Source organism: Cricetulus griseus, chromosome 7 (genome assembly GCF_003668045.3).
Source record: "Cricetulus griseus strain 17A/GY chromosome 7, alternate assembly CriGri-PICRH-1.0, whole genome shotgun sequence".
Taxonomy (NCBI): domain Eukaryota; kingdom Metazoa; phylum Chordata; class Mammalia; order Rodentia; family Cricetidae; genus Cricetulus; species Cricetulus griseus.
The window spans coordinates 96189494-96217458 of NC_048600.1; the positions used below are offsets into that span (position 1 = coordinate 96189494).

Below are 27965 nucleotides of genomic sequence, written 5' to 3' on the forward strand. Positions count from 1 at the left end.
CCTGGGCTCACTGTAATAAAATTTTCCATTACTATCTTCAATATCTAAGAATCTGAGACATTCTAGGAAGTTCTGTTCCGCAGCGCCCCAAGCTGCCACTGAACCCCACAACTCCTCAGTTCAAACCCTGCAGACGGGAACCGAACAGCGACACAAGCAGCGGCCGGTGGGGGCGGGGCCCGAAGGCGCAGGCCCGGCCCGGCCCGGCGTCTGCGCCTGCGCCGCGCTGCCTCTCGCTCAAGGACCCGTATTTAAAGAGACAGGCTTTCTAGTCATCGTGCGAGGCCGCGGCCTTGTGGGCTCTAGTCGGGAGGTCGGTGTGGAGCGTCGGAGCCTGGACAGCGGCGAAGGAAGGTGAGGGGCGGCGGCGCGGGGGGGCGCGGTGTGGGGAGGGATGGGGCCGGGGCCGAGCGCGGCGTGGCTGGAGAGCCCGTGGCTCCTCCCCCGCCCGCCGCTCAGCCTGGGGGCACACCCTCCGTGACGTGGCTGCCCCACGGGAGCCCACGGGAGGCCCGCGGCCCCTGAGACCCCAGGCGGGCACCGGGGAGAGCGGAATGCCGCCCGCGCCCGAGTGGGCGTCCCCAGCGGTTCGGGGTCTCTCCCCGCCGCTTGCTGCGCGGCTGCGGGCTCCCCGGGAAAGCCTCCAGGCAGAGCGGCGTGCTGCTCTCCGCGGCCCGGGAGCTCCCCAGCCTCCCCGCGCCGGTCGGCCCCGGTGGTTAATTGTCCTGTCCCGGGCTCGGGGCTGCCTCCACCCACCACAGTCTGCGGAAAGTTGAACTCCTATTCGCCCCTAGTTCCTTCCCGGCCCTGCAGTCCTTAACTCGCCTCTCCGATTCTTAAACTTGGGGGCTTGTGTGACCCACTATGAGTCTCGCAGTTCACGGACCGCCTCTCCCCCCGAATCGTACATTGTCAAATACACAAGTTTGGTACACCGGGAATTCAGAACTCCACCACCACCAGCTCGCCCTCGAACTCGTCGTAATTAAATTACCCCATGAGATAGTTCTAATCCTGGGGGTTGTTTTCCTTTGGAGGCGGACGGGCTTTCTGCGGAGCCCTGACAAGACTGAAATTTACTAAGTAAGCCGGACTTTCTAGCTTCAAACGCACAGAGCAGTCCTTCTGCCCATGCCTTCTGAGTGATGAGATTACAGGCGAGAACACTAATTAGCTCTTAGTCCTGTGTTAAAAAATAAAACTGGGGCTGGGCGTTGGCACTCGGGAGTCAAGAGGCAGGCAGATGTCTGTGAATTCGAGACCAGCCTGGTCTGAGAGCTAGTTCCAGGACAGTCTCCAAAGCTACACAGAGACACCCTGCCTCGAAAAACAAAACAAAAAAATAAATAGCTGTAAAATAAATTGAAGCCGGGCGTGGTGATGCACTCCTTTAATCCCAGCACTTGGGAGGCAGAGGCAGGTGGATTCTGTGAGTTCCAGGCCAGCCTGGTATACAGAAAGAGTTCCAGGAAAGCAAGGAATGTTACACATAGAAACCCTGTCTCAAAAAACAAAACAAAAAAACAAACAAAAGAAAAAAACTCAAAAATTAAATAAATAGATAAATTGAAGTTAGGTTTGGTGGCTCACACTTATAATCCCAGCTCTAGAGAACTGGAGGCAGGAGGATTGGCTCTTTAGGGTTGACCTTGTTTACATAGTAAATTGGAAGAAACCAAGCTGCCCCCCACCCCCACCCCATGGGTAGGCTTGGCCTCCCATTCTTTCTTTCATAGTAAACCTGCTCTGCTCTGCTCTGCTCTGTGAGGCACTGCAGTAAGTGAAGCAGGCTTTCTGTTGACATAATAGCAGTTTTACTTTACAGCAGTGTACAGACTAAAAATAGTTTCTAGCATATTGGAAAGTAAAACTATAAAGCCATTTAGTTACAAATATAAGAAGAGATAGGTATAATCCCTGTTTCCACTTGGATTGTTTCAAACATCACTTCACTTGACTCTTACAGTCCAGTTTTTTCGACTTTCCCTGATTCAGGATGTTGAATTAAGCAAGGGGATTGCTTATTCTTTTTCTAAGGATTTTACTCTTAGTACACTATTACTTGAATTAGGCACTACTGTGAGCTAGCTACATTTTACAGATGGAGTAGGAGCAGAGAGGTAAAGTAACTTGCTGAGGGTCACATAGATGATGAATGGCTGAGCAAGGTTTTGAAGCCAGGCAGTCATCAGTCTGATTATAGGTTCTGATGAGTTGACTCTCAAAGGAGAGCCTCTTCTGAAATCCTAAATCTGTTATAGTGTCTTAATTGTTTTCTATAGGTGGCTCATGTGTTATATTTCACAGGGAAACTTCATAAACACGATATAATTTTTCTTAGTTTTTAAGACAGAGCTTCAGAGTCTTGGTAATATTTAAAGGGCACAGTCCATTATTAGTATCTCATGCTGTTGGTGTTGCATGCCCCTTTGGAATGCATTGGAAAGTACTTGATAATCACATATGAGATTCTGGCCGTTAAGAAATTGGAAGCTTGGGGGCTGGAGAAATGGCTCAGAGGTTAAGCGGACTGGCTGCTCTTCTAGAGGACTTGAGTTCAATTCCCAGTAACCACATGGTGGCTCACAACCATCTATAATGGGATCTAATGGCCTCTTCTGCCATGCAGGCATACATGAAAATAGAGCAATCATATACAAAAAAATACATAAACAAATATCTTTAAAAAAGAAAATAAATTGGAAGCCTAACTTCTTCATATCTTTGTGTTTGTTTATTTCCCGTCCTTTCATTCAGCTATATGACTTTGGCTTTCAAGATCCTCTTCCCGAGAAACCTTTGTGCCCTTGGCAGAAAAGAACTGTGCCTGTTCTCAGAACAGAATCACTGGCCTGTCATAAGACAGTTCAGCCAGTGGTCGGAAACAGATCTCCTTCGTGGGTGCTGCCTCCTCCAGAGAAGAAAGCCTGTCCTATCTTTCCAGGGAGGTCATCTAAGACCACGTGCCACCCACCTTGTTTTCTTCCCAGGGTCGCATGTGGGACTCTATACTGGCCCCTATGAGATGGCGGAGCAGCGGTTCTGTGTGGACTATGCCAAGAGGGGCACAGCTGGTTGCAAGAAATGCAAGGAGAAGATTTTAAAGGGCGTATGCCGCATTGGCAAAGTGGTGCCCAATCCCTTCTCAGAGTCTGCGGGCGATATGAAAGAGTGGTACCATGTTAAGTGCATATTTGAGAAACTGGAGCGGGCTCGGGCTACCACAAAAAAAATTGAAGACCTCACAGAGCTAGAAGGCTGGGAAGAGCTGGAAGATGACGAAAAGGAACAGATCAGCCAGCACATTGCAGGTGGGGTTTAGAACCTGGTTTCTCGGCTTGCTGGTGCTAATAGAATAGGGCACAAGGAGACTAGAGGCTAGGATATTTCTTTCTTTGTGCATTTTGCTTGGACATAAGTTCAAATTCACAGAATAGTTATAAGAATAAAATTAGTACCAAGAACACTCATTCTTGACACAGATTTCCCTCTTGATACTAGTCATTTTACTTTCTCATTTCTGTTTATGTGCTCGCTCTCTACATATCAGGCTTATTTTTTTATTGAGCCACTCAGAGAAAGTTGTGTCATCAGGCCCTGTAGGTACTCCAGTGTGTATCTTAAAAATAGGATCTTCTCTTACATGATCATAGTTTACCTGTTAACCTCAGTAAACTCTCCCTTGATGCAATACTTCCTTATCTGTATACTGTTTTGTCTGTTGACTGAACGCTATAATTTAATAGTACATTTTCCTCCATTTGAGGATGCAGGTTTAGAATCAGATTAGGTACTGCATTTAATTGTCATGTCTCTTTGGCTTCCTTTACTCTGCAGCATTTCCAGAGTGTCTTTTTGGTTTTAGATGTATTCTTGCCATACCATGTAGCTTGGGCTGGCCTCACACTCAAAGCAATCTTCCTGCCTTCTCCCCAGGACTAAGATTACAGCCTTGTGCCACCAAGTCTGGTACTCTCTGTCTTTCTTTTAGATGTTGATATTTTTAAAGAATAAAAGATCACTACCACCATTTTAGCTGTCAACTTGATGTCTTTACCAACTTTTAGATTACTACTTTTCACCAGAGACTTACAGTTCATTATGGTACTGACTTGTTCCATATTTGGCCAGCTAGTAGTCCCGTTAGGGTGGCTTCTATATCCTGCATACTCTAGTCTGTCTGTCTGTCTGTCTGTCCGTCTGTCCGTGTCCCCCCCCCCCCCCCGGCAGTCTTGCTGTGTAGCCCTAGCTGACCTTAAACTCTCAGTCTTTTCTGCATTAGCCTCTCAAGTCCTGAAGTTGTACCCGTCTGCTGGCCATGCCTGGCAAATACTTTTCACTGAATTTTAGCTAGGTGAGGTGGCACAAGCCTGCAGTCCTAGACACTCAGGAGTGAGTTTAAGACCTGCTGGACCATGTTTTATAAGTACTTATGCATTAGGCATAAGAGGATGCTCTTGACTTTCTTCTATGTGTCCTCCCCTAGCTGTGGTGGTAGCCATTCCTCTGAGGGGGTCTGAATTCCCATTAATGGAAAACAGTTTTGGAAAACAAAATCTGGATGCTCTACATCTCGTCATCATATTATATCTTTGTGGCTAAGTCCTTAGAACAGACAACTAGAAAGATACATGCATGCATATACATAAAATCACATACATATATCCACACATACATGCTTACTCCTATATCCATATCTGAGGACTCTTAGAGTCTCTAGAGTAATAGATCTAAAGGCTGTGGCTCTAACGATGGTCCTTTATTCTTATTCTTGGCCTTTGTTAACTGATTCTGTCTCATTCGGGGGAAGGGTAGTCAACGGGAATTATTCTACCTGTGCCAAAAAGGCATGCTCTGGTTTCTTCATTTTTACTTTGTTGTTTCTATGTATTGGGGCTATTTCACAGAGCTAGGCCCAAGTTTTATCTATCAAAATATGATTACTGGGGCTGGAGAGCAGTAAAGAGCAAAGGTGGCTGGCTCTTCCAGAGGACCTGAGTTTAATTCCCAGCATCCCCATGGCAGCTCATGGTTATGTAAATCCAATCCCAATGGATCCAGTGCCTTTTTTTTGCTTCCCTGGGCACCAGACCACACACACATGGTACACACATACATGCATGCAAAGCACCCATTCACATAAAAATAAAAATCTTTAAAAATAAATAAATGATTATTTGGTTTCCCCAAATCTGTACTTTAATCCCAGCACTCAGGCGGTAGAAGCAGATGGATCTCTGTGAGTTCAAGGCTAACCTGGTCTACAGAGTGAGTTCCAGGACAGGCTCTAAAACAATACAGAGAAACCCTGTCTCAAAAAACAAAAAAAAAGGAAGAAGAAATTATTATATATTAAATATGAGGTGGGGAATTTTGATGAAAATTCAAGTTACCAATAGAGGTAAATGATCCCCAAAATACCTTTTTGTTCTCTGTACAATACTCTTTTACCTCCTCCCAACACTCAAAAAGACCAGCCAGCCTGGGGTCATAGTGCAGTAGAAACTTACCAAGCAAGGATTTGAAAACTGTTGATAAAATCGAGAAGCTTCCTCGGCAGTCTTTCTCTGAAGGACATTTTTGTTCTGTGTGGGTCCTATAGACCTGTCCTCTAAGGCAGCTGGGACACCTAAGAAGAAAACCGCTGTCCAGGCTAAGGTGACAACCACTGGCCAGGTGTCATCCCCAGTGAAAGGTGCTTCGTTTGTCACCAGTACCAATCCTCGGAAATTTTCTGGATTTTCAGGTAAGATGGGTTAAGGCTACTTTCGCTCTTAAGGCTCTCCTTTGTTTGTGTCTTCTTTGGGTCTCTGACTAAGTGAAAATACTGTATTACCGAGTGTCAGTAACTGGCTTCTGTCTGGGGCAGTCCAACCCCAGCTGACTACTTGCATAGTATTTCTCTATTGTAGTAGGAACATATTGGTTTTGTCAAGACTTCTACTTGAAGTTATTACCAGGATCAAAAAGATTTTTCTAACCTGCTCTTTGCTTCTTGGTGTTTTGTTGTTTGGTTAGTTGGGTTAGTTAGGTTTGGTTTGGTTTGGTTTTTCGAGACAGGATTTCTTTGTGTAGCCCTGGCTGTCCTGGAACTCACTATGTAGACCAGGCTGGCCTCAAATTCAGAGATCTGCCTGCCTGCTGGGGTTAAAGGTGTGCACCACCCCTACTTAGCTACTACTTGTTTTTCAATGACAGAATTCTGAGAAGTGTCCCCAAACTTGCCTGAACTGGAGATGGAAGTGTGGGAGGACAGGTCATTTTTCCTTCATTTCCCCTGATAGTCATTGTCCCTGTATCCCTGTAGTTTAGATGTATGAGGGAGGAGGCAGAAGGAAGATCTGAATGACAGGTGTCATGTTTTGTTGGGAGACAGTAGAGCCCAGTGATAAAGCAGGTGGACTTGGGAATTAATAGGCTCTGGATTCAGACTCCATCCCCTATCTCTTGTTTATGTCTTGGAAAGATAAACAAACAGTAATTTGTAATCATGCACACACATACGTAAGTTGTTTCTGTTGTATAACAAAACTACTATTCCTGGACTGGAATCAGTAAAACTTTGCTAGAACCTGTGCTTCAATGGGAATTGAGAGGGTCATTTATTGGCTATAGGTAAGAGAAAACATTCATCTACAGGCTTTTGTTCTTCACTTAACCTGAATAAGTGCTTTTCTGTCTTGCTCATTATGCACATTTTATGAATGAACTGAAGTTCAGGCTCACAATTGAGCTATTATTGCTCTGATGTCTGTTTGTCCCAGTAGTGTGTTATTTATCATATATACCCTATATTCTGTTTATTGTTTGAGATAAACAATTCTTATGACTGGCTCAGCTGAAGAAAATAATAAAATGAAACCCTTTGGACTTGAGAAATTTAAAGGTTCAAAGAAGCCTAAATGTGAAGTCAGGAAAATTGAGGTTTGGTCTATGATAACAGCTTGGTGCTTTGAGCAATTCTTTACCTGTTGTGAGCCTCTGTGGCTTTGTCTGGGATTAAGACATTAGTCCTGTCATGGGGACTGTGGAATATAACGTTACAAAAATGATGCCTGGCTGGGCATTGGTGGCGCACACCTTTAATCCCAGAACTTGGGAGGCAGAGGCAGGCGGATCTCTGAGTTCAAGGCCAGCCTGGTCTACAGAGAGAGTTCCAGGACAGGGTACAAAGCAATACAGAGAAACTCTGTCTTGAAAAAAAAAAATGATGCCTGGATCTGTAGGAGTTTTACACACACACACACACACACACACACACACACACACACACACACACACACAGAGAGAGAGAGAGAGAGAGAGAGAGAGAGAGAGAGAGAGAGAATTTGTTCTGTTTAAGAGAGAGAGCCTTGGGCTGGAGAGATGGCTCAACTGTTAAAGCTAGGCTCACAACCCAGAAATATAAGAGACACAGTCTTCTGTCCAGGCTGTTCTGAAATTAAGATCCTCCTGCCTCAGCCTCCTGGGTGTTAGAAGTGCAGGCATGTGCTGCCATCTCTGGCGGTTTTTATTATTTGAAAACTCAGGTTTGTTGTTGGTAGTAGGCCAATAACAGGGATGCAGAAGAGTCCAGGTGACAATAAAGATAACATGATTCTGGAAAGGCCCTGGTCTTGTGCGTGGAATTTAGAGGAGCTGAAAAGAATAGGGTGCTCTCCTTCTTGGACCTAGCAAAATACTGTGCTCTGGAAAATTCCCTGCCCACATCAGATTTAGATTCCAGGTCAGAGACAGATTTACAGTGTATGAAACCCAAACAGGAAGCCTTGGTAAATAGTTCCTTGCTATTACCTCTGCCTTGGCCTTGCAAATAGCCACAAAGAAGTAAGGAATAATCACCAAGAATTCTCACTCTCAAAATAAAACTGCCTTTTATTTTGACAATGAGAAAAGACAAACTAGGGTGTACTGGTGGTCCTGACTTTCTTGCTAGCATTCCTGTCTTGGTTCTTTTACCAAGGAAGTAGTTGGTCTTGAAAGCTATCTGCTCTTGGGCCTTGGTCTCATCAGTAAGAGGACGGTGAACTCTGTTATCCAACAGGCTTACAACAGCTCTGACAATCCATGGTGGCAATATTTCAAATTAGCATGTCCTTTGGTGTCTTCTCCCTTTCTCATCCTAGCCTTTCTGGAGTCAGAATTACAATTACTCTGATTTCCACCTGATGGCTGTGGCGTCAGCCTTTGTTCCTATGTGAGATGCTCACATGAACAGATACTGCTCAGTCCAGTCATCAAGCAGTGATATTTGAGCCAATTGCTTGCCCTTCATATCAGTGCTTGTGACATGGATCCAGTACATCTACCTCCAGTCACTCTTTGGGGGGGTTAAATAAGACTACATATAAATTTCACTTTCTTCATTACTTTTTGTGCATCCCAAAAAGGAAAAATGAATCATCTGTGTTATTTCTCTCTCCAGCAGCCAAAACCAACAACTCTGAGCAAGGCTCCTTAAGCTCTGCCCCTAAGACAAGTCTGTCTACAAGTAAATGTGACCCTAAGCACAAAGACTGTCTACTACGAGAGTTCCGGAAGCTGTGCGCCATGGTGGCTGAAAATCCTAGCTACAATACAAAGACCCAGATCATCCAGGACTTCTTGCAGAAAGGCTCTGCAGGAGGTAGGACTGTGAGGACCCCGAGTATGTGTTCCCTCTGAAAAGCTCAGAGCCATGACCAGCTTTATGGGCATAACACAATGGAGTCTTGACATGCTGATAATCTTGAAATGGAATCCTATAGTTGTAACTGTCGCCAGACCCTGCATATCATATAGCCAGTTCTGCTCACAGTGCTTGGCCATTTTCTTGCTCTGCCCTTATTTTGTCCTAAGGAGGCAGAAGAGCCCATTTAACCAGTAGAGAAATCGTCCTCTTGCATATGTCATTAGGTGAATCACATGCCCAATGTGGAGTAGAATCACCCTAATTTGTTTCTTTCATAGATTAACAAATTGTCAGTCAGTATCTGTTACGTCATCACAAAGTGAAAGTCAGATCTTCGCCCAGTGGGAGATCATGGGGTATAGGTGAGGCAGACAAAAACCACAGCCACTGACTACTGCTACTGTAGTAATACATGCAGAGAGCTGTGGGAAGCAGTCCCCGCCTTTAAAAAAAAAAAAATGGTAATTCAGATAGGGCCTTACTGTGCATCCTTCACAGTCTGGGAACTTACTGTGTAGACCAGGCTGGTCTTGAACTCAGAGATCTGCAGGCTTCTGCCTCCTGAGTGCTGGGATTAAAGCTGTGTACCACCACACCTGGCAGCTCCATTTCTTAATTGAATTTTCTTTCCTTTTGTCTTCAGATGGCTTCCACGGTGATGTGTACCTAACAGTGAAGCTACTGCTGCCGGGAGTCGTTAAGAGTGTTTACAACTTGAACGATAAGCAGATTGTGAAACTTTTTAGCCGAATTTTTAAGTGCAACCCAGATGATATGGCCCGGGACCTAGAACAGGTCAGAGGCGAGTGTTGGGAGGCCATACCCCGGGTGGGACTCTGTCAGGATAGCCTTCCCACAGCCAGTTTTAAAAATAACGGAGAACCTACTGGGATAGGGAACCGAAACTTACTGAACAAGATTCTGTTAGACTGGGGAAGCTGAGTGTGAGGACACAGCTGTTCCTTTCATAAGTTTGATAACTGAAAACATACCACTGCCAAGCCACAAGAGGCCTTATCTGAAAAGTCAGGACTTGAGACTTCCTTTTGGCTGTTGTGGGCTTTATTTGCTTGCTTGCTTTCCCTCTTTCTGTGGACTTTCCATTCATCTTTGGCTTGTTCATGACTCCAGTCTTGGGGCCATGGAAAGTTTCTACCCAAACGTCTACTGCTAGAAGGACTGTGTCTCTTAGTCCTGTTCTTAAATAGGAATCAGATTGGCTTGGTCTTGGGATTAGTGCTATGTCTCTCCTGAGCAAGTAAGCAGCCTCCTGTGGCTAGATGGGCCCCTTCTAGGATCCAGCTGGGAGAGAGTTCCTGAGAACTGCTTTGGGTCAGGAGCTGTGGTTGAACTCTTGACTTATTGTTAGCCCCAAGCTCCCTGGGGTTGCAGCAGTGGCGTTTTGGTTTTTGGAGACAGGGTGACGTATCAGAGACGATCAGAGTCTTCTTTGAGCAGAGCAAGTCTTTCCCCCCAGCTGCCAAGAGCCTCCTCACCATCCAGGAAGTGGATGCCTTCCTCCTGCACCTCTCCAAGCTCACCAAAGAGGATGAGCAGCAGCAGGCCCTGCAGGACATTGCCTCCAGGTGGGGGAGCTGCCCTATTCAAACCAGACCCAATGGGGATGGGTTAGGGAGGTGGACTGTTCTGGGAAGGTTTGGGATCAGAGTTCTTCGGAGGTCAAGCTGAATATGCCTCATCTCTTTAGGTGTACAGCCAATGACCTTAAGTGCATCATCCGGCTGATCAAGCATGATCTGAAGATGAACTCGGGTGCAAAGCATGTGTAAGTACCATAGCTCCTCTGACAGCCTGCCAACTTACTCGTTCCCCACTGCTCTCAGGACTTGGGAGACCTGCTACAGATTCAAACCCTAATTGTTATTTCCTCTGGGACCCTAACGCAGCTACACACCCATTTTCTCACATGTAAAGTGGAGATAGCTGTCTTTAACACAAAGCTGCTACAGCTGAAAGTCCAGAACAGGCTTCTTGCCCATTCCAGCCCCATCCTCTGCCAAGGCTGCACCAAGTAAGGCATAGAGTCTCAAAACCCTAAGTGTTCTGTTCTGTCTTTTCCTGTGCCAGCTCTGATTTCCAACCTTTTGCCTTTGTAACATCTACAAAATTCATGCTCAAGAACTGTTTATTCGAGTTTAAAAAAAAATTAGAAAAAGAAAGCGTAGTGTTTTAAATAAATTTGACCACTTTGTGCTGGTGCACATTCATAACTGTCTTTGGCTCCATGTGCCTACTGCTATAGGTTGAACATATCTTCCAAGTTAAAGGATAGAACAAGGCTACTTCCCCAGTGTCACTCCTGTCTGTGACAGACTGCTTCCCTATGCCATGATGTCATGTAGAAGTTTGTTTCTTGCTCCTGACCCTCTTGGCAGGTTAGATGCCCTTGACCCCAATGCTTATGAAGCCTTCAAAGCCTCGCGAAACCTGCAGGATGTGGTGGAGCGAGTCCTTCACAATGAGCAGGAGGTGAAGTACCAAGGCCAGCGACGGACTCTGAGCGTTCAGGCCTCACTGATGACTCCTGTGCAGCCCATGCTGGTGAGGAACACTGCCTTGTCCCTGTTGTCCATGCCTCTTCAAGTTGCTGGCATCTGACAGGGGATGAAAGGCAAGGGCTCTTTCTTGGGGGTTCCCTAGAAAAGTGTGGGGAAGGAAGAGTGGAGACTAGCAGAGCAGTGCTAGGCGGGGAAGTAAAGGTGCAGAAGGCGGCGGCAGCGGCGATCTAGTACAACCTTAGCCTAGTCTCTGGCACTGCCACCAGCAAGCCCTAGAGTCTGGATGGGTCACCCGGCCTCCTTGGCACTTTACTTTCCCTGTGGGAGTGGCATATGAGACCAAGTAGTTTAGCATCACACTTGAAGACAGGGTTGTGCTCAGTAGCCCCCAAGGCTGTGACCTCTGTTGCTCAGAGCTGGCAACAGAGCCAGGCCTCTTGTCACAGACAGAAGAAGCTCAAGGAATAAAGCCTCACTCCAGGACGTAACTTGGGTTTCTGCACCTTTAGTGAGGATGGGCTGTCTTTATTTACAACAGAATCAAAATCTGTTACTCTGCCACTTGCTATGAGTCCCTTGAGCTTCCCAGGGGTATTCAGGGAATTTTTTCTTTTTCTTTTTTTTTTTTTTTTTTTTTTGAAACTTTTGTGATACTAAATCCTTGTAAATCCTTGGGTTAGGTGTTTATGTTTGAGATAGGGAAGAATTCTCTTGCTACCAGAAATACAGGATAGCCAGTGCTAAAATAGTATGGTCTCCATACCAGGGACAGAACCACCTCCCTCACCTGAAGAAGGGGCTTTTTTGGCTTCTATGGCAGTGCTTCCCAGAGTGCTTCCCATAGCCTTGTCTGAAGAATGGTGTGGGAGGAGGGCGTAGATGCACATCTGAGTGATTGTTTACTGGCCCCCTGACCTTAAGTAAATGCATAACCTCCCAGACATTCAGTTCTTCCTGCAGCATTTGTCATGTAAGGGTCATCAAAGAGGAAATGACATTATGTTTTATGACCTGACAAGACACACACACACACACACACACACACACACACACACACACACACACACACACACCACCGCCGCCCTGCCCCACCCCGCCCCAAATGGTAGTTACTGTTTGGGTCTGGCTTGTGCCAGTATGTGAGTGAGTGTGCCTGTGCCTGGGAATCCTGTCCTGTCAGTCTCAGATTGCAGTCACCCTGCCAGCCTCATTGTCACTGGCCCTCTTCACTTTTACCTCCACTGTCACTTACACTGTGATAGCAAGTATGTTTATAAGCCAGGTAACGTGCAAGAGCCTAAATTATTGAGAAAAAAAACTTAGCCGGGCATTGGTGGTGCACGCCTTTAATCCCAGCACTCAGGAGGCAGAGGCAGGCAGATCTCTGTGAGTTCGAGGCCAGCCTGGTCTCCAGAGTGAGTGCCAGGATAGGCTCCAAAGCTACACAGAGAAACCCTGTCTCAAAAAACCAAAAAAAAAAAAAAAAAAATCTTTCTTCAGAAGAATTTTATTTATTCTAGAATGGATAGCATTTATCTTTTTCAGAATGCAAACTGTTAAGCCAACTCTGGTTATGGATTACATATTTTTTGAGACAATCTTGCTATGTATCAACTAGTAATTTTATAATCAGAATATAGCATTGCCTGGCCCTTTTGCAATGTCATTACCCCTTCAGCAGCAGTCTGTCCTGAGTCAGTTCCAGAACCCAGTTCTATCCTGACAACCCCAGCCCCAGGCTCTGCTAAGGAGCCCCAGTTGAAGGAATCCACCATTTGCTTTCTCCATCTCAAGGCTGAGGCCTGCAAGTCCATCGAGTATGCAATGAAGAAGTATCCCAATGGCATGTTCTCTGAGATCAAGTACGATGGTGAGCGAGTCCAGGTGCATAAGAAGGGGGACCACTTCAGCTACTTCAGCCGCAGTCTCAAGCCTGTCCTGCCTCACAAGGTAATAGCCTTTTGGCCAGGATTTTCTCCTTCCTGCCTATAAGAATCACCAGGCCAGAACTGTGAGGCCTTTCCAGCTGTGCTTTGCAAAAGGGAATTTGTTTTTATCTGTAAATGAATGGAGGGAATTCATTCCTGCACTCTGCTAGTAATGAAAGGCTACTCATCTGGGACAGCCAAAGAGCCCAGACTGGGGTTAGTCAGGCAGGAAAGAGTTCCCTGGATGGTGCAGTGTGACAGTAAGCTCAGTGCAAATCTTCAGTGTTTGTGTGTCCCCTTTGCTCCTTCTGGGCTAGATTAAGGTTCATGGTACAAGGAACTTGTTGGGCTGTCGTTCATTAGTTTGCTCAACAAATATTTCTCAAATGCTATGTACTGTTGTAGCTAGTGGACATATGAAGGTACTAACAATAGGTGAAAGTTCTGGCCTTCATGGAGCTTATTGTTTGTTAAGTGTACAATATGTGGGGCTGTCTGGGATCCCTGATTCCTGCCTTAATCAGGATTGATGGGAAGTGAGAACTTCATTCCTCAGTCCTTCTCAGCTCTCAGGGCCACTCTTTTGGGGTCTGTGGAGAGAAGCAGCTGGGTTATTTGGCCCCACTAGCTTGTGAGGAAATGGATTTCCTGTCTTTGCTGCCCCCTTCTTTTCCAGGTCTGACTTGGTTTCTCGGAGCCTGTGGATTGGGGAATGTGTTGTGTGGTTCAGTAGAGACATGGTAGCTGGGCCACTTGTTTTATGTGTTCAGCAAGAGAGCTGAGCAGTAGTGTTGCATGGAGCTTAAAGTGAGGTGCATTGGTCCCAGGGGCGCTAGAAACTGATCAGGAACCGTTATGAGAAAGGATGGTTTTAGACAGACCCTCTTGTGACCCTGGGACATTTGAACACAGATGTCCAGAATATGCTTTCTGTACCTTCCTAAATCCTGCAAATTGAACCTAGGCTTATACAGGCTAGCAAGGGCTGTACACTAAGCTCTGTCCCCACTCTATGGCCCTTTGGTTCTAGAAGGGCTGGGTCTGGATAAGAGGGAGTAAGAATAGATGGTCAGGTCTTTCCTCATCCCACTCCATACCCTAGGCAGTGACTGCCTGTGTGCTGCTCTCAGCTGAGGAATTAGACCATCATCTGGCTCTTTGGTATCTTTTGTCAAGGAAAAGGTGGGGTTGCAGTGGGACCTCACCCACTGAGTGGTCAGAAATTAGGGCTCTATGTTAGGAAAAATCCAGCGCCAGGGTCATACTCTGAAGATAGCAGGGACTTCAGAGCTCCCACTTAGAGAAGACCCTGTTCTCATTTCTCACTGTTCCCAGGGCTCTGTTGCTGTCAGCTGTGCGACCCTTCTGTTTTCCCCCATCCCAGTCCTCAGCCCGATAATACCAATCTTCTGTAATGGACACTAGTCTCCACCTGCCCATCATTTCTCTTCCCTTTCCTTCCAGTTGTCTACCTCCATGTCCTCCCAGCATACTCTCTCTGTTTTTCCTTTGTCCTCCCAACTGTCTGTATAGCCCACAGAATGTGACTCAGAAGAGGCTGACCATTTTCTGGGTCTAGACTAGAGAGTAAAGCAGATAGCCTGGGTGGACTACTTTCAGGGTGGACTGACACAGCCAAGCAGTGCATTTCACCCATTACTTGGGCTTCCACATACTCTCTGTACTATTTTGCCTAGGCTTTGATCACTATGGCTTGGTTTTAGGTCTTAACTGCCAAGTCATCCTTTTCAAAGCTACCTTTCTATTTCTAGGTGGCCCACTTTAAGGACTACATCCCCAAAGCCTTTCCTGGGGGTCAGAGCATGATCTTGGACTCCGAAGTGCTCCTGATTGACAACAACACTGGCAAACCACTGCCCTTTGGGACTCTGGGAGTGCACAAGGTACAGCTCAGAGTCCTGTTTGCAAAATGTGCTGTTAATCCAAAAAGGGAGCAGAGAGGGAATAAGTCACTTAGGACTTAGAATTAGTTGGTTTCAGTTCAGCACATGTTTTTCTATTACTGTAACAAAATACCATAGGTAACTATTCTGTGAAGGAGAATAGCTCTAGAGATTATGGTCAGGGACTACAAAGGCCCATACCTTTAGCTCACTACTAATGCATCACATCCTAGAAAGAACAGGTGGCAGAGCAGAATCATTTACCTCATGAACTGAGGAGCACAGAGGGGAAGCCCCACAGTCCTTTTAAGAGCACACCACTATTGACTTAAAACCTTCCCCTACCTCACCACCCTGGGGACCAAGCCTTTAACACCTGAGCCTTTTGGGAAATGTTGGAGATCTGAAGTTTGGTGAGCACAATCTATGGAGTGTTCTATAGCCCGGGCCCTGCAGAGCACTGACAGGACTGTCCACTGGGGGTACAGAAGCGGACTGCTACTCCCGATTCTGTGCCCACATGTACCTACTGCCTCGTTTCTTCACAGAAAGCTGCCTTCCAGGATGCTAATGTTTGCCTGTTTGTTTTTGATTGTATCTACTTTAATGATGTCAGCTTGATGGACAGGTAAGTTAGCTAGTGTTTTGGTATGTTTTCTTGTGTGTGTGTGTGGTTTTTTGGTTTTGGTTTGGTTTTTGGTTTCTTCATGTTCTGCAGTACTAGGGATGAAATCCAGGGCCTTACATGTATTAAGCATATGATCTACCATTGGATTTTACTCCCTGACTACCATTTTTAAACCCAGAATCTATGTGCACTAGGGATTTATCTGGGTTGGGCCTATAGAGGCTTCAGTTAAGGAAAGAGATTGGATGATGCCATGGGTGAAACATCCAGGGGAGATCTGGCAGTCTATAATCAGCTGCATCCACAGGCTTAGACCTACATAACTGATACTTGTCCTTTACACACTTAGGATATCTCCTTAATCCTGTTTCTGTAGATGCTATATCCATGACTAAGAAAGTAGAAGGCTGGAGAGATAGCTCAGAGGTTAAGAGCACTGGCTGTTCTTCCAAAGGACCTGGATTCAATTCCGGGCAGCTCACAACTGTCTATAACTCCAGTTCCAGAGGATCTGGCACCCCTCACACAAATTGACACGTAGGCAAAACACCAATGCACATAAAATTTAAAAATAAATTCTTTTTTTTTTTTCCAAGACAGGGTTTCTTTGTGGCTTTGGAGGCTGTTCTGGAACTAGCTCTTGTAGACCAGGCCGGTCTTGAACTCACAGAGATCCGCCTGCCTCTGCTTCCCAAGTGCTGGGATTAAAGGCATGCGCCACTACCGCCTGGCAAAAATAAATTCTTTTTAAAAAGTTGTACTCTCAGCACACACATACACACATAAAATAGGTTAAAAAAATTTTAAATGTTTTTTTTTAAAAATAAGTAAAAAAAAATTGATGGGTTAGGGCCCCAAAGCCTATACCAGCCTTGGGTTAGGGATTAGTCAGGGTATGGTGCATAACCTGTCACGTTGTTCACTCAGAGGCTAGCCAGCCTGGTGGTTAGGGTTAGACAGAGTGGGGCATTAGCACAAGAATTGTAACATTATTCAGGTTTGCTCATTAGAGGAGAAAGCACAGCTATGAACTAGCTGTGAGCCACAGCTCACAGTGGTGCATCTTCAGTGTTGATGGAGTCCTTACAACCCTTGGCAGCAGAACTGTTCATATGGGAGCATCAGTTTTATCATTGGGCACTGTCCCTTGTTAGAATCCCTGCTAAGGGTAGGAGGGAGGCTCTTTCCCTCAGCTCTGCTATTTCCCTCAGGCCTCTCTGTGAGAGAAGGAAGCTTCTTCACGACAACATGGTTGAAATCCAGAACCGGATCATGTTCTCAGAAATGAAGCAAGTCACAGTAAGTGAAATTCCTATCCTAGGTGGGCATCTGATGGTTTTAAAAAAGCAGAGGGCCAGGCATTGATAGCACATGCCTTTAATCTCAGCACTCGGGAGGCAGAGGCAGACGGATCTCTGTGAGTTCGAGACCAGCCTGGTCTACAGAGCGAGTTCCAGGATAGCCTCCAAAACAATACAGAGAAACCCTGTCTCGAAAAAACAAAATAAACAAATAAAACCGCAGAGAACCCCATGGGGTGTGAGAGGATGAGCCTTGAGTATTTTTTGTGGCGTACATATATTGCCAATTGTCTTCACTCTGAAGGGCAGGGAATGAAGGTCTTTTCCTAGGTAAGCAGCCTACATCTCAAAGCCACAGCAGCTCTTTAGGACCTTTTCCTTGTATGTTTTTACATAGTGTATAGAAATGAACACTGCTGTATATTCTCACATTATCTGCACATCTCTCTTAACTGTCCCTCAGAAAGCCTCCGACCTGGCTGACATGATAAACCGGGTGATCCGAGAGGGCTTAGAAGGGCTGGTGCTAAAGGATGTAAAGGTAAGATGGCTACACCATTGTCTTCTCCTGGGGAGATACAGGCACTGTAGGTGGGAGAGAGTGAAGTCTACATGGGAGTCTTTCCTACTTAACTGGGGCAGGCCAGTTCTGGAATCTGAAAATGGCTTTGTGTGTCCTGTAGTGCCTGGACACAGAGATCTGGTGAACAGACAGACCCTACCCTCCTGCAGTTTCCATTCTCTGTGATCTGTTTATTGTGTCCCCTCAGGGTACATACGAGCCTGGGAAGCGACACTGGCTGAAAGTTAAGAAAGATTATTTGAACGAGGGGGCCATGGCAGATACAGCTGATCTGGTGGTTCTTGGGGCCTTCTATGGGCAAGGGAGCAAAGGTCAGTGCGTCTGGTTCCTGTGGTTGTACTCTCTCAGAATACACACACTGACCTTCTTGCTAGCTTGATTTGCTGGTCATGGATTGCTTGTTCCTGAGATCTGGGGCCCTGGTCACATCAGGCAGGGACATCTGGGAGCTACAGGCTTACACAGAGAAGTTGGGTAAGAAGAGCTGATGTCCCCCAAGCCTTTCAGCCTAAATTGATCACTAACACCCACATGGTGAAAGCAAAGAACTGACTCCCACAAGTTGACTTTGACCTACACACACACACACACACACACACACACACACACACACACACATACAGTACACTGTAGCATGTTTGAATACTAGAGTATGATTGGCTGCATACATGTAGACATACCCACATGTTTTAATAAGCCTGGGTGGTGGTGGCTCATGCCTTTAATTCCAGCACTCAGGAAGCAGAGGCAAGCGGATCTCTTACAAGAGGCCTTACAAGAGGCAAGCCTGGTCTGTAAGAGCTAGTTCCAGGACAGCTCTAAATCTAAAGCCACAGAGAGACCCTGTCTCAAAAAACCAAAAAACAAAACAAAACAAATAAGTTTTAATAAAAAAGGGAAAATAATAAAAAGAAGGTGGTCAAGAATAGCTTCTGAAGCACATGCCTTTAATGCCACACTCGGGAGGCAAAGGCAGATGGATTACTGTGAGTTCGAGGCCAGCCTGGTCTACAGAGCAAGTGCCAGGATAGGTTCCAAAGCTACATAGAGAAACCCTGTCTTGAAAAATTAAAAAAAAAAAAAAAAAAAAAAGCTTCCTTCTCAGGAAATTTTTCCTGACTGGGGAAGAAGATGAGGTCTGTGGAACACTTAAGGCAGTGTGTCAGGTTGTGCCTGCAAATGTCAGGCACTGTTCAATTCCTCAGAGCCCAGTAAATTGAGTGTGATTAACTTTTGTTTTTTTGGGACAGGATTTCTCTGTTCCTTGGCTGTCCTGGAACTCACTCTGTAGAGGCTGGTCTCAAACTCAGAGATCTGCCTGCTTCTGCCTCCCTAGTACTGGGATAAACGGTGTGTGCCACCACCGCCCGGCTACTCTAACACTTTTTTTTTTTTTTTTTAAGATTTTTTATTTATTACGGATACAGTCTTCTGCCTGCAGGCCAGCAGAGGGCACCACATCTCATTCAAGGTGGTTGTGAGCCACCATGTGGTTGCCAGGAATTGAACTCAGGACCTCTGGAAGAACAGTCAGTGCTCTTAATCGCTGAGCCATCTCTCCAGCCCATGCTCTAACACTCTTGATGCTACTAAGGTCTTGGCCCTTCTCCAACCAGCCTATCACGGGCCTTGCCTATTCTAGCCCACACTCGTTCATGTTCCCTTCCCAGGTGGTATGATGTCCATCTTCCTCATGGGCTGCTATGACCCTGACAGCCAGAAGTGGTGCACTGTCACCAAATGTGCTGGAGGCCACGATGATGCCACACTTGCCCGACTGCAGAAGGAGCTAGATATGGTGAAGATCAGCAAGGTGAGAAAGGCGCCTGATTGACTCTGGCCCTGACAGTCATCCCTCCTGAGACACAGGCTATGCTGTGGGGACTGAGGTCTGCAGGTCTCGTTTTTAATTCAGTAAGGAGCTTGCTTCTTCGCCATAGAAGCAAGATTAGGCTTTAAAATCTCAGAGGCCCTGCCTTGTGGATGATGGCCCGTGTCCTGTGAGCCATGGCCTCTCTGGAGAGGAAGGATTACATGGTTTAAGGGTTTATTCTTTTTAGCTAAGCCATATTTCACAGTCTCATTGCAAAGACAGGGTTTAAGTCTTGCTCCAGCATGACAACAACCCAAAAACAGTGTCTTTTTTCTTTCAGGATCCCAGCAAGATACCTAGCTGGCTGAAGATCAACAAGATCTACTATCCTGACTTCATTGTTTCAGACCCAAAGGTATCGACTTGATGGTTTATGGTCCCCACCCAGGAAGCAGTATGTAGTTCTCCAGTGCCACAGAAGTTAGCCCAGCTTTGCTAAAGGTCCACCTAGGATGGGACTTGGATATTTAGCCAAATGATAGGCACAGAGCTAATCAGTCATCACTGTTTTATTCCTGACAGAAAGCTGCTGTGTGGGAGATCACAGGGGCAGAATTTTCCAAATCTGAGGCTCACACTGCTGATGGGATCTCCATCCGATTTCCTCGATGCACTCGAATCCGGGACGACAAGGACTGGAAATCTGCCACTAACCTCCCCCAACTCAAGGTGCCAGTTCCTAGGCTTTGTAAATGTCCACCACCCCACTGTCTTGCCCATAGTGTTGGGCATCTGGCCTGTTCACATGTCATTTGGCTTATTTTCTCTGTTCCACGGGGACAAAACAAGGAGAGCAATTAGAATTGAAACTCTTCCTCCCAACTCACCCTCTTCAGGTCCCCTGAAGGTCCCTCTGGCTTCCCACAGTCTATTTAGAAGTTGCCTGGGACATAGCCCTACTTCATTAATTAAGAACTGAGGTTCACAGAATAGAGAGATGGCTCAATGGTTAAGAGCACTGGCTGTTCCTACAGAGAACACAGATTTGATTCCTACTGCAGCTTACAACTGTCTGTAACTCCAGTTCTAAGGAATTCCATACCCTCTTCTGGGCTCCGAGGGCCCAGACATTTACATGGTGCGGTGCATAGACACATATTCAGGCAAACATACATTTTTTTTTTTTTTTAAGAAAAAGAACTGGGATTTAGGCAGAATGTAGTATTGCACACCTTTAAAATTCTAGCACTCAGGAGGCAGAGACAAAGTTTCTCTGGGTTCAAAGTCAGCCTGATCTATATTGTGAATTCCAGGCTAGGCAGAGCTACACAATGAGACCTTGTCTCAAAAACAACTGTGGTTCATCTGAGCCCGTAATCTCAGCATTATAGGGGTTAAATAGGAATCAGCCTCTCAAGTTTAAAGCCAGCCTCCCTCCAAAAAAGAAAAGTTTGGGGGCCACGAAAGGTCATTTGTACTACCACAATTACTCAGATTACATGGCTCTACTTTGTTCCCTAGCTACAGGTGTCAGGCACAACTCTCCTAGACCCAGGTCAGGTCAGGGAAGGGAGTGGCAACACCTAACCACCACCCCACCCCCCACCTTTCTTAGGAACTATACCAGCTGTCCAAAGAAAAGGCAGACTTCGATGTAGTGGCTGGAGATGAGGGGAATTCCAGTACCGGAGGTAGCAATGGTGAGAATGAGGGCACTGCTGGGTCTGCTGCACCCCACAAGGCCCCCAAGGCACCTCCTAGTAAGTCCTCTGCCAGTGACAAGAAGGCCAAACAGAAGCTGAATAACCCCAACAGCAGAGATGGTGAGTAAGAGGGCCTGAGGTGATGGAGAGAGTGTGGGCAGGAAGGGATGGCAGGGCAGGCATACGTTTTGACTCTGCCATCCTGTGATGAGGTGTCCGCTACAACAGATGTTCAGTGCATTCCTGGCATGACTAGCCATGGACCAGAAACTGTTTACCAGACAGGCAACCCTTACCTGCTCAGCAAACCTGATTGACAAAGTACCCAGGGCAGGCCAGTCTGACCTTGGAGCTAAAGGGTATAGCTGATAGCCTTGCTCCCCTTTCATGAGCATAGCAGAAGTGCTGGACCCATCTCTTGCGGGCCCCCCCCCCCAACTTCCAGGGACACCAGCAGTCCCTTTTTGCCTCTTACTATTCTTGATTTGGTTTGGGTTTGGGTTTTGTAGTTTCTTTTTTTTAATAGCCAGATTTCTACACCAGGCTGGCCTTTAACTCGCTATGTAGCCAGCCCATCATGACCCTGAACTTCCTGAGCCTTCTGCCTCTGCCTCCTTAGTGCTGGGATTATAGGCATGTCCCAGTTTGTACAGTGCTAGGGATTGGCCCTAGTGCCTCATACATGCTTGGTAAGTACTTACTAACTATACCCTGACCTCTGATGTCCTACAGGCAACAAGGTGATTCCAAAGCCTTCCCCCATGAAACCAGGAGACAAGCTGGCTATGAAGTCTTCTCCAGTGAAAGTAGGGGTGAAGAGGAAAGCTGCTGATGAAACCCAGTGCCCGACAAAGGTGAGGGTAATAATAGTGCTTGAGACAGGCCAGATTGGCTCAGCCTGGAGTTCCAAGCTCCTGTGTGTGAAGTTGAAAAAGTGTATTGGTCTGGGGGAAGGCTACTGGAGTCCTTCCCTTGCTGTTCTGGGCAAGCGAGCAGTCCTGCTGCTCCACCCTGTGCCCTCTTGTTGCCTTGCAGAGGCGGCGGGCCAGACAGCAAAGAGGAAGGAGAGCTGTGCCAACAGGCAGGAGATAGAGCCGCCGGCCTAGCAGGAGAGGCTGCAGGGGCCCAACCAGCCACCAGTGTCAAGTTACAGTTCACATTAAAAAAAAAAACAAAAAACGAAGCCCAGTCTGGGTGTGGGGTGCAGCAGTGCATTTGTGTCTCTCGGAGCAGGTCCACCCAGCAAGGAAAGGGAAATTGCCATGGCATAGACAACTCCCAGCTAAGGAGCCTGTTTTCCCTTTTGTTAGTCCCTGGTCTGACAACATCTGTTGAATACATACTGAGATCAGCAACTAGCTAGTCTGTGGTACCCTGGGTAGCTTCTGGCCCAGAGGGTAAATAAACATGATCAGCAGAGAGATTGCACCCATGCCCAAGCATAAGTTCATAAACTGAAATCTCAGGGCCTAAACCCACTTCTCATAGAAATCATTCCCATCTGTCTTCCCTCCCTGAAGCCCTTGAACTCATCCACTCTGATGAGCAAAATTCCCAGGCCCTCTATCTAGAAAACCGCAGAGCAGACTACTTCATCTTTAGAAGGTATTTTGCTCTCTGCAAGAGCCACTCTTTTTCCATATCTTGGCTTCAGATGTTGGAGCCCATCACTTTTCCCTTTTCTCTTAGAGACAGGAGGAATTGTCAGACCTGGGTCAGCCAGAATGACTGAAGGATGGGTTAGCAACACCTCTGCCACCATCTGTGTCCTAAATCCTAGACTCTATGCATCCCTGGATGTCCTGTATTCTGGTGGGTGAAGTCCTACCTGCACCCAGTATAGGACTCACTCTGTATGGACCACTCTGTTTGCAGGTACTGTTGGATGTCTTCACTGGGGTGCGGCTCTACTTGCCTCCTTCCACACCAGACTTCAAACAGCTCAAACGCTACTTTGTGGCATTCGATGGAGACCTGGTACAAGAATTTGACATGGCCTCCGCCACACATGTGCTGGGTAACAGGGACGACAACACTGAGGCCCAGCTGGTCTCTCCAGAGTGGATTTGGGCATGTATCCGGAAACGGAGGCTGATAGCTCCCTGCTAGGACTTTGGTCTTGCTTGCTCTTTGAGCTGTCCTCACGTTCCTACTCTACTTCTACATGAGGCTCAGCCTGGATGGTAGGGGCTGTTCGCTAAGCAGTGCACCTTCTTACACCCTCCAACTCTTCATGGTCCCTTATGGATCAGGAGTTGCTATGGGCACAAGCAATTCTCTTGCTAGTTTAACTAGATCTTTCAGATCTGGGTGCTAGCTTTGTCTTCTTGTTGAAAAAGAAGCCAACCTTAGTTATTTGAGGTGCTGATAACCAACCTACACCCTTATACATGCTCGGCACAGTGTTCTGCCATTGAAATACAATTTTATAAGAAATCCAAGCCAGGCATGGTAGTGCATGAGGAGCAAGAAGTCAGGATCGAAACGCATTCTCCTCCCCCCCCCCCAGTTCCATCTCCAGTTTTCCTCAATAACTAAGGAATGAAGGCTGAGCAGAATCTGCTTTCCTTGTCTGCTCCTTTTCACTTCCATGTGCATCTTAAAAGCTGTATTTAAACTGTCCTCAGACACTTATGTGTGGCAAAACCTTTATTATGCCTGATCCCTTTTGCTAGGGTGACACCTCATGTGAAAAAACAAAAGTGTACTCCAGTGATTGTAGTTTCCAGGTTCCAGCTGTCATCTATAGGAAAAGTGGCCTCCTTGGAGACAGAGGCTTCATAGAGTACAGATCCATAGCCAGGAAACTCTACATACCCTGCTTACTAAGATTGGCACCTGTGCCACCTGTGGCAGATGTACTTGAAAGGCAAGATGATTTCTTTGTACAACTGCATACAGTGGAAGTGTCCTAAACTAGCCTCATCTGGTTCTCAAGCCCTTGAAATGTGACACTAAAGCCCTCATTTTAAGACAACTTCAAATGGTCTCAAGTCACCAGTGACTATCACAGAAATCAGTTCCCCAAAAGGAAGGGGCAGAGGCATTGCTCCTGAGTCATTGGACAACTGTCAGTAACCTCAGATGCCTTGTGTAGGCACAGAACCATCTGGTATAGATGTTATCTGGGAGGTCTGGCTTACATGGCGAATTTTACTTGGCTCTGAGCATGGGCTTCTCAAGGTACTGTGGTAGACTGGCTTCCAAATCTATGCTGTGCTACCTCTTGAAGATGGATTCTATTCTTATTACCAACTCAACAGGGTTATCTGTAATCTATAAGCTAGGTCACTGTGACCAAACCTCTTAAACACTTGTGTGGGTCTCTAAGATACAAACCTACCACCCCATGTATTCCTAATACCCTACTAGAGAGTTGCTTATTAATATGGCTTTGCCTTTCACATGTTTAAAATGTGCAGAGGGAGGTCACAGTGAGTAGAAGATTCTCTGACAACTAGGGCAGAGTGAATAAGATACTTTTTAATCCATCCTCAAAGCAAAAGCTTCTTTTTGCTTTGAGTACTTGCCTGCATAGATCTCCAATTTCTTTGAACCAAGCAGCTGGGTAGAACAACATCAAAGACAATTCTTCCCCACCACACAGAGCCAAAAGTTCAAAAGTTGTCCCTTGAATGCCTTACTATGTATTCACTCCAATTAACTATCCAGTGTTTGTATATTGCTTCCATTCTTTCTGATATACTTCCCTCTGCAGGGAGATTTAGACTGTATGTACACCTTTGTACCTTTTCCTGTCTTTCCACACAACCTTAAGCAATATCACCCTAAACCTCCCCTGCTCTCTTTGGCCTTTGTTTACATAGTGCCAGCAATGGGGGGTCCTCACTGGATGCTGAACAGGTCAGCCATTAGCAAGATTTGTTCTCTTCCAAGAGACAGGGTAGAATCCTGTCTCATCCAGTTCTCCAGGAGGTGACACACTCCCCTGCCCTCAGGCACCTGGTCAGGTAGGTTAGTATAGGCCTATGCTTATTTTGCAGTTAGCTCTTTAGGCTGGGTCAACCTTTGAGCCATTCTTGTCTGTCACAACTACATCCAAAAGCTACTGTCTGTCTTTCAGAACTGGCTACCTAGGTATCCTCAGATTCTTTTCCACTTAGCTCTTGAAGGTCCTTTTCCAGTGGGACAGTGTAAATAACTCACATGGTGCTTCCCATTTGCTCTTGAGAATCGTCCTTACGCTAGCTTCACTTCTAGTCAGTCCCTCAATTTCTCCCATACACACTTGTGATTGAAGGCAGTCACAGCATGCAGCAAGGGGGCCTTGGCTGAGACCAGGCGGCCCAAGCATCTCCAAGAGTGGAATGTAATCCCTGAAGAGCAATAGCTCTGTGCATGTGGCCTGATGCTTGCCTCACTGGTACTGTGAGGCCTCTGGCATCGTCCCCACACCAGATGGGACAGGCATCTGTATTTAAACTTTATTACAAAATTATAAAGCAGAGCTCTGTAACAAAAAATACACATTTGGGTTTGCTTTTTAACACCCAGGTGAGAAAAATCTTAATATAAGCCACTTGGAGCAACACATTCACATCCAAAAGATTTTAACAAATTTGTACAATATAGACTATTAATTCTTTACAGCTTATTAGTTTAGAACCAGCTATTCCAACCGATAAACCAGTCAGCTGTCTGTCTTTTAAAACTAAGTATGAACTGAAATCTTGGCGAAATCACATCAAAACCCATAGACTAGTTGAAAGGATTAGGTGTTTCCATGTTAATTAAGACCAAGGATCCGTGAAGAACAGAAAGGGGCTCAAGTATTTAAGAAAAAAAAAAAATCAGGTTTTCTACCTGGGTTAGATATTAATGGGGATGGAATCTTAGAATTCCAACTTTTATTTGGTATAACAATAAAAAAGTTGTTGGACATGTGTTTTGGTTTTTTTTTCCCAAAAGATAAAAGTTCTTCAAAGTAAGTAACCTTAGCTTTGACTTTTCCTCTGGTTACTAACGGACCATCAGTATATTATTTCTGTTCCTGTTTAGGAGGTAGGGAAGTAAGGCCTCAGAAGAGAAAGCAGTTGTAAGAAGAGAGAGCCAGATTTGAAGTATTAAGTCTTAACTGAGCTGCATAATCAGACCTGTTTCACAGTGGAGTCCAGGAGCAGCAAAACTGGTGGGCTGTGCTAAACTGAAGACATTGTAAACTACAATCCAGACTACTCACTATCCAGAGAGGGAGGGAAGGTAGTCTTTATAGAGGGGTCTCTTGAGTCTTGATACCTACAAAGGCTTTGACCCACAACCTGGTCATGTGGACCTAGAATGCATAGGTAAAGTGGCCTGGGTGCCTCTGACAACTACTGGATTCCTTGAAGGAATTTAGTGGTTAATGATGGGAAAAAAGCCTAAGTATTTCTTTCTAGTAGCCCCTTAGAGGTGTCCCTCTGCTTTCCGGGATCATGACTGGTTCTTCCAGTCTCAGCTGCATGGCAGAGGGTAGCAGTTTTATCCAGGTGCTGTAGTGCTGAGGGTGCACCCTACAGAGGAGCACACAGCTCCTTTGTTCTTTGTTGAGCTGTTCCAGCAAACACCACTCAAACCCTTCAGCTGTGTCAGTGGTGTGAAGACCCCATGAGGCTGGAATCATGATTTAGAGAATGCTTCATTCTGACCTGCCCAAAAGGCTGAGAAACAGCCATGGGCATAGTCCATTCTCAGCACCTTCCAATACCTCATACACTGTCCTATATGTCTGCTCTCTGGGATCTCCATGAGCAGCCAAGCTAAACAAGAGCAGAGCTCTTTGCTGAAGTTCCTATGCCTTCGGTAAGCAAATTTAAATTCCAAAGAAGAGAAACTATTAAAGTGTTTTTCTGAAAAAAACTTTAGCCTACTGAAATTAAGGATCAAAAGCCAGCGATCAACAGAAAGCCATTGCCTTCATTTCTCTTTCCTCATAATCCCAAGTTAAGGATGGTGCAGTCAAACCCAAAGAAAAGCAGCAGAGATGACCCATGCACCATCTCTTAGGGACTCCCCAGCAGTTAGGGGGTAAGATCAGCACTGATCATTTCCAACCCCAACACTAACAGAAGTGACTCAACTTAGAAATTCTTCTACAGCATTTAGACTTAATTTCTCACCAGAGACCAGTCTACTGATCCAAATTCTGACCTAGGGAATACTAGGTCAGAATAAATAAATTATATATATATATATATATATATATATATATATATATCGAAACAAATGGATTTTAGGCAATGTAGCAGACTTAAATTTCTGGTTTCTGTGTGTTTTAAATCCAACTGCTAGGGGGACAGGAACCATTTCCAGCAGGACTTTTGATTGATGAAACAGGAGGAATAGGTATATGGTATGTGTGAAATGTGTCTTAGGTTTTCAGGAAAGGAAGAAGACATGGTCCAAGTTCCAGAAAGTCCTCTTCATTGATTACCATCACCACCCCATGATCTGAGAAGCAGGCACTCACCCATGTGATCTGAATCAGTTCCCACTGGCTTTGGGTTCTGCCACCTAAGGTATACACCATGGCAAGACAGGTATGCCAAGCACCTCTGCTTGTCCTAGTCTTGAGAACACTGCCAGTTTCTCTCAACCTTTGTGCATCAGACCAACCCTGAGCCCAGACACTTTGAGCTATGTCCTGTAAGGCACTGAAGAAGCCAATGCTAGCCCTCAGGACCGGAAGACGTGCACTGCTCGGATGACATACTGCCGGCAGATAGGACATTCATTCATTCGTTTGCCACACTTGGTACAGGTTACCATGTGGCCACACTCCAGCAGAACACAGTCAATGGGTGAGTCCATGCAAATTTTACACAGGTTCTCCTCCAGACCAGAAGGCACTGCTCCCCCTGGACAAACAAGGCAGAAAGGAAGAAAAGATTAGGTCTGAGTATGAGAGCGGCTGCA

The 27965-nt window shown here is 46.0% G+C and overlaps 2 protein-coding genes across 11 annotated transcripts in view; one reads left to right on the forward strand and one right to left on the reverse strand.

The window, feature by feature from the left end:
* The first annotated feature begins 204 nt into the window (after positions 1-204).
* On the forward strand, positions 205-25950 carry Lig3 (DNA ligase 3). Of its 5 annotated transcripts, none has more exons than XM_027426483.2 (20): positions 205-354; positions 2758-3311; positions 5603-5746; positions 8426-8626; positions 9315-9466; positions 10091-10257; positions 10380-10457; positions 11068-11233; positions 12985-13140; positions 14891-15022; positions 15571-15650; positions 16862-16949; positions 17415-17492; positions 17722-17845; positions 19205-19347; positions 19688-19762; positions 19930-20076; positions 20963-21170; positions 21783-21904; positions 22926-25950. In XM_027426483.2, the coding sequence occupies exons 2-20, from the start codon at positions 2762-2764 to the stop codon at positions 23157-23159; spliced, it is 3045 nt and encodes a 1014-aa protein (XP_027282284.1). In that variant the 5' UTR covers positions 205-354; positions 2758-2761; the 3' UTR covers positions 23160-25950. The 5 variants fall into 5 exon arrangements, with proteins under 5 accessions (XP_027282284.1, XP_027282285.1, XP_027282286.1 ...); XM_027426484.2 differs by having other exon boundaries at positions 8429-8626; XM_027426485.2 differs by lacking the exon at positions 22926-25950 and adding an exon at positions 22086-22210.
* Positions 25484-27965, reverse strand: part of Rffl (ring finger and FYVE like domain containing E3 ubiquitin protein ligase) — a 69311-nt gene continuing 66829 nt past the window's right edge. For all 6 annotated transcript variants that reach the window (XM_027426492.2, XM_027426494.2, XM_027426493.2 and 3 more), the window contains one exon: positions 25484-27907. In XM_027426492.2, coding sequence (XP_027282293.1) covers positions 27726-27907 — 182 coding nt within the window. In that variant the 3' untranslated portion in view covers positions 25484-27725. The remainder of the gene's footprint in view (positions 27908-27965) is intronic.

Bases quoted from the DNA above. Each gene is read 5' to 3' on its own strand.
- Lig3 (XM_027426483.2), top strand. From the start codon at position 2,762: ATGACTTTGGCTTTCAAGATCCTCTTCCCGAGAAACCTTTGTGCCCTT. The intron at 10,458-11,067 runs GTAAGTACCATA...CCCTCTTGGCAG, and splicing joins AACTCGGGTGCAAAGCATGT to GTTAGATGCCCTTGACCCCA. The intron at 16,950-17,414 runs GTAAGTGAAATT...ACTGTCCCTCAG, and splicing joins CAGAAATGAAGCAAGTCACA to AAAGCCTCCGACCTGGCTGA.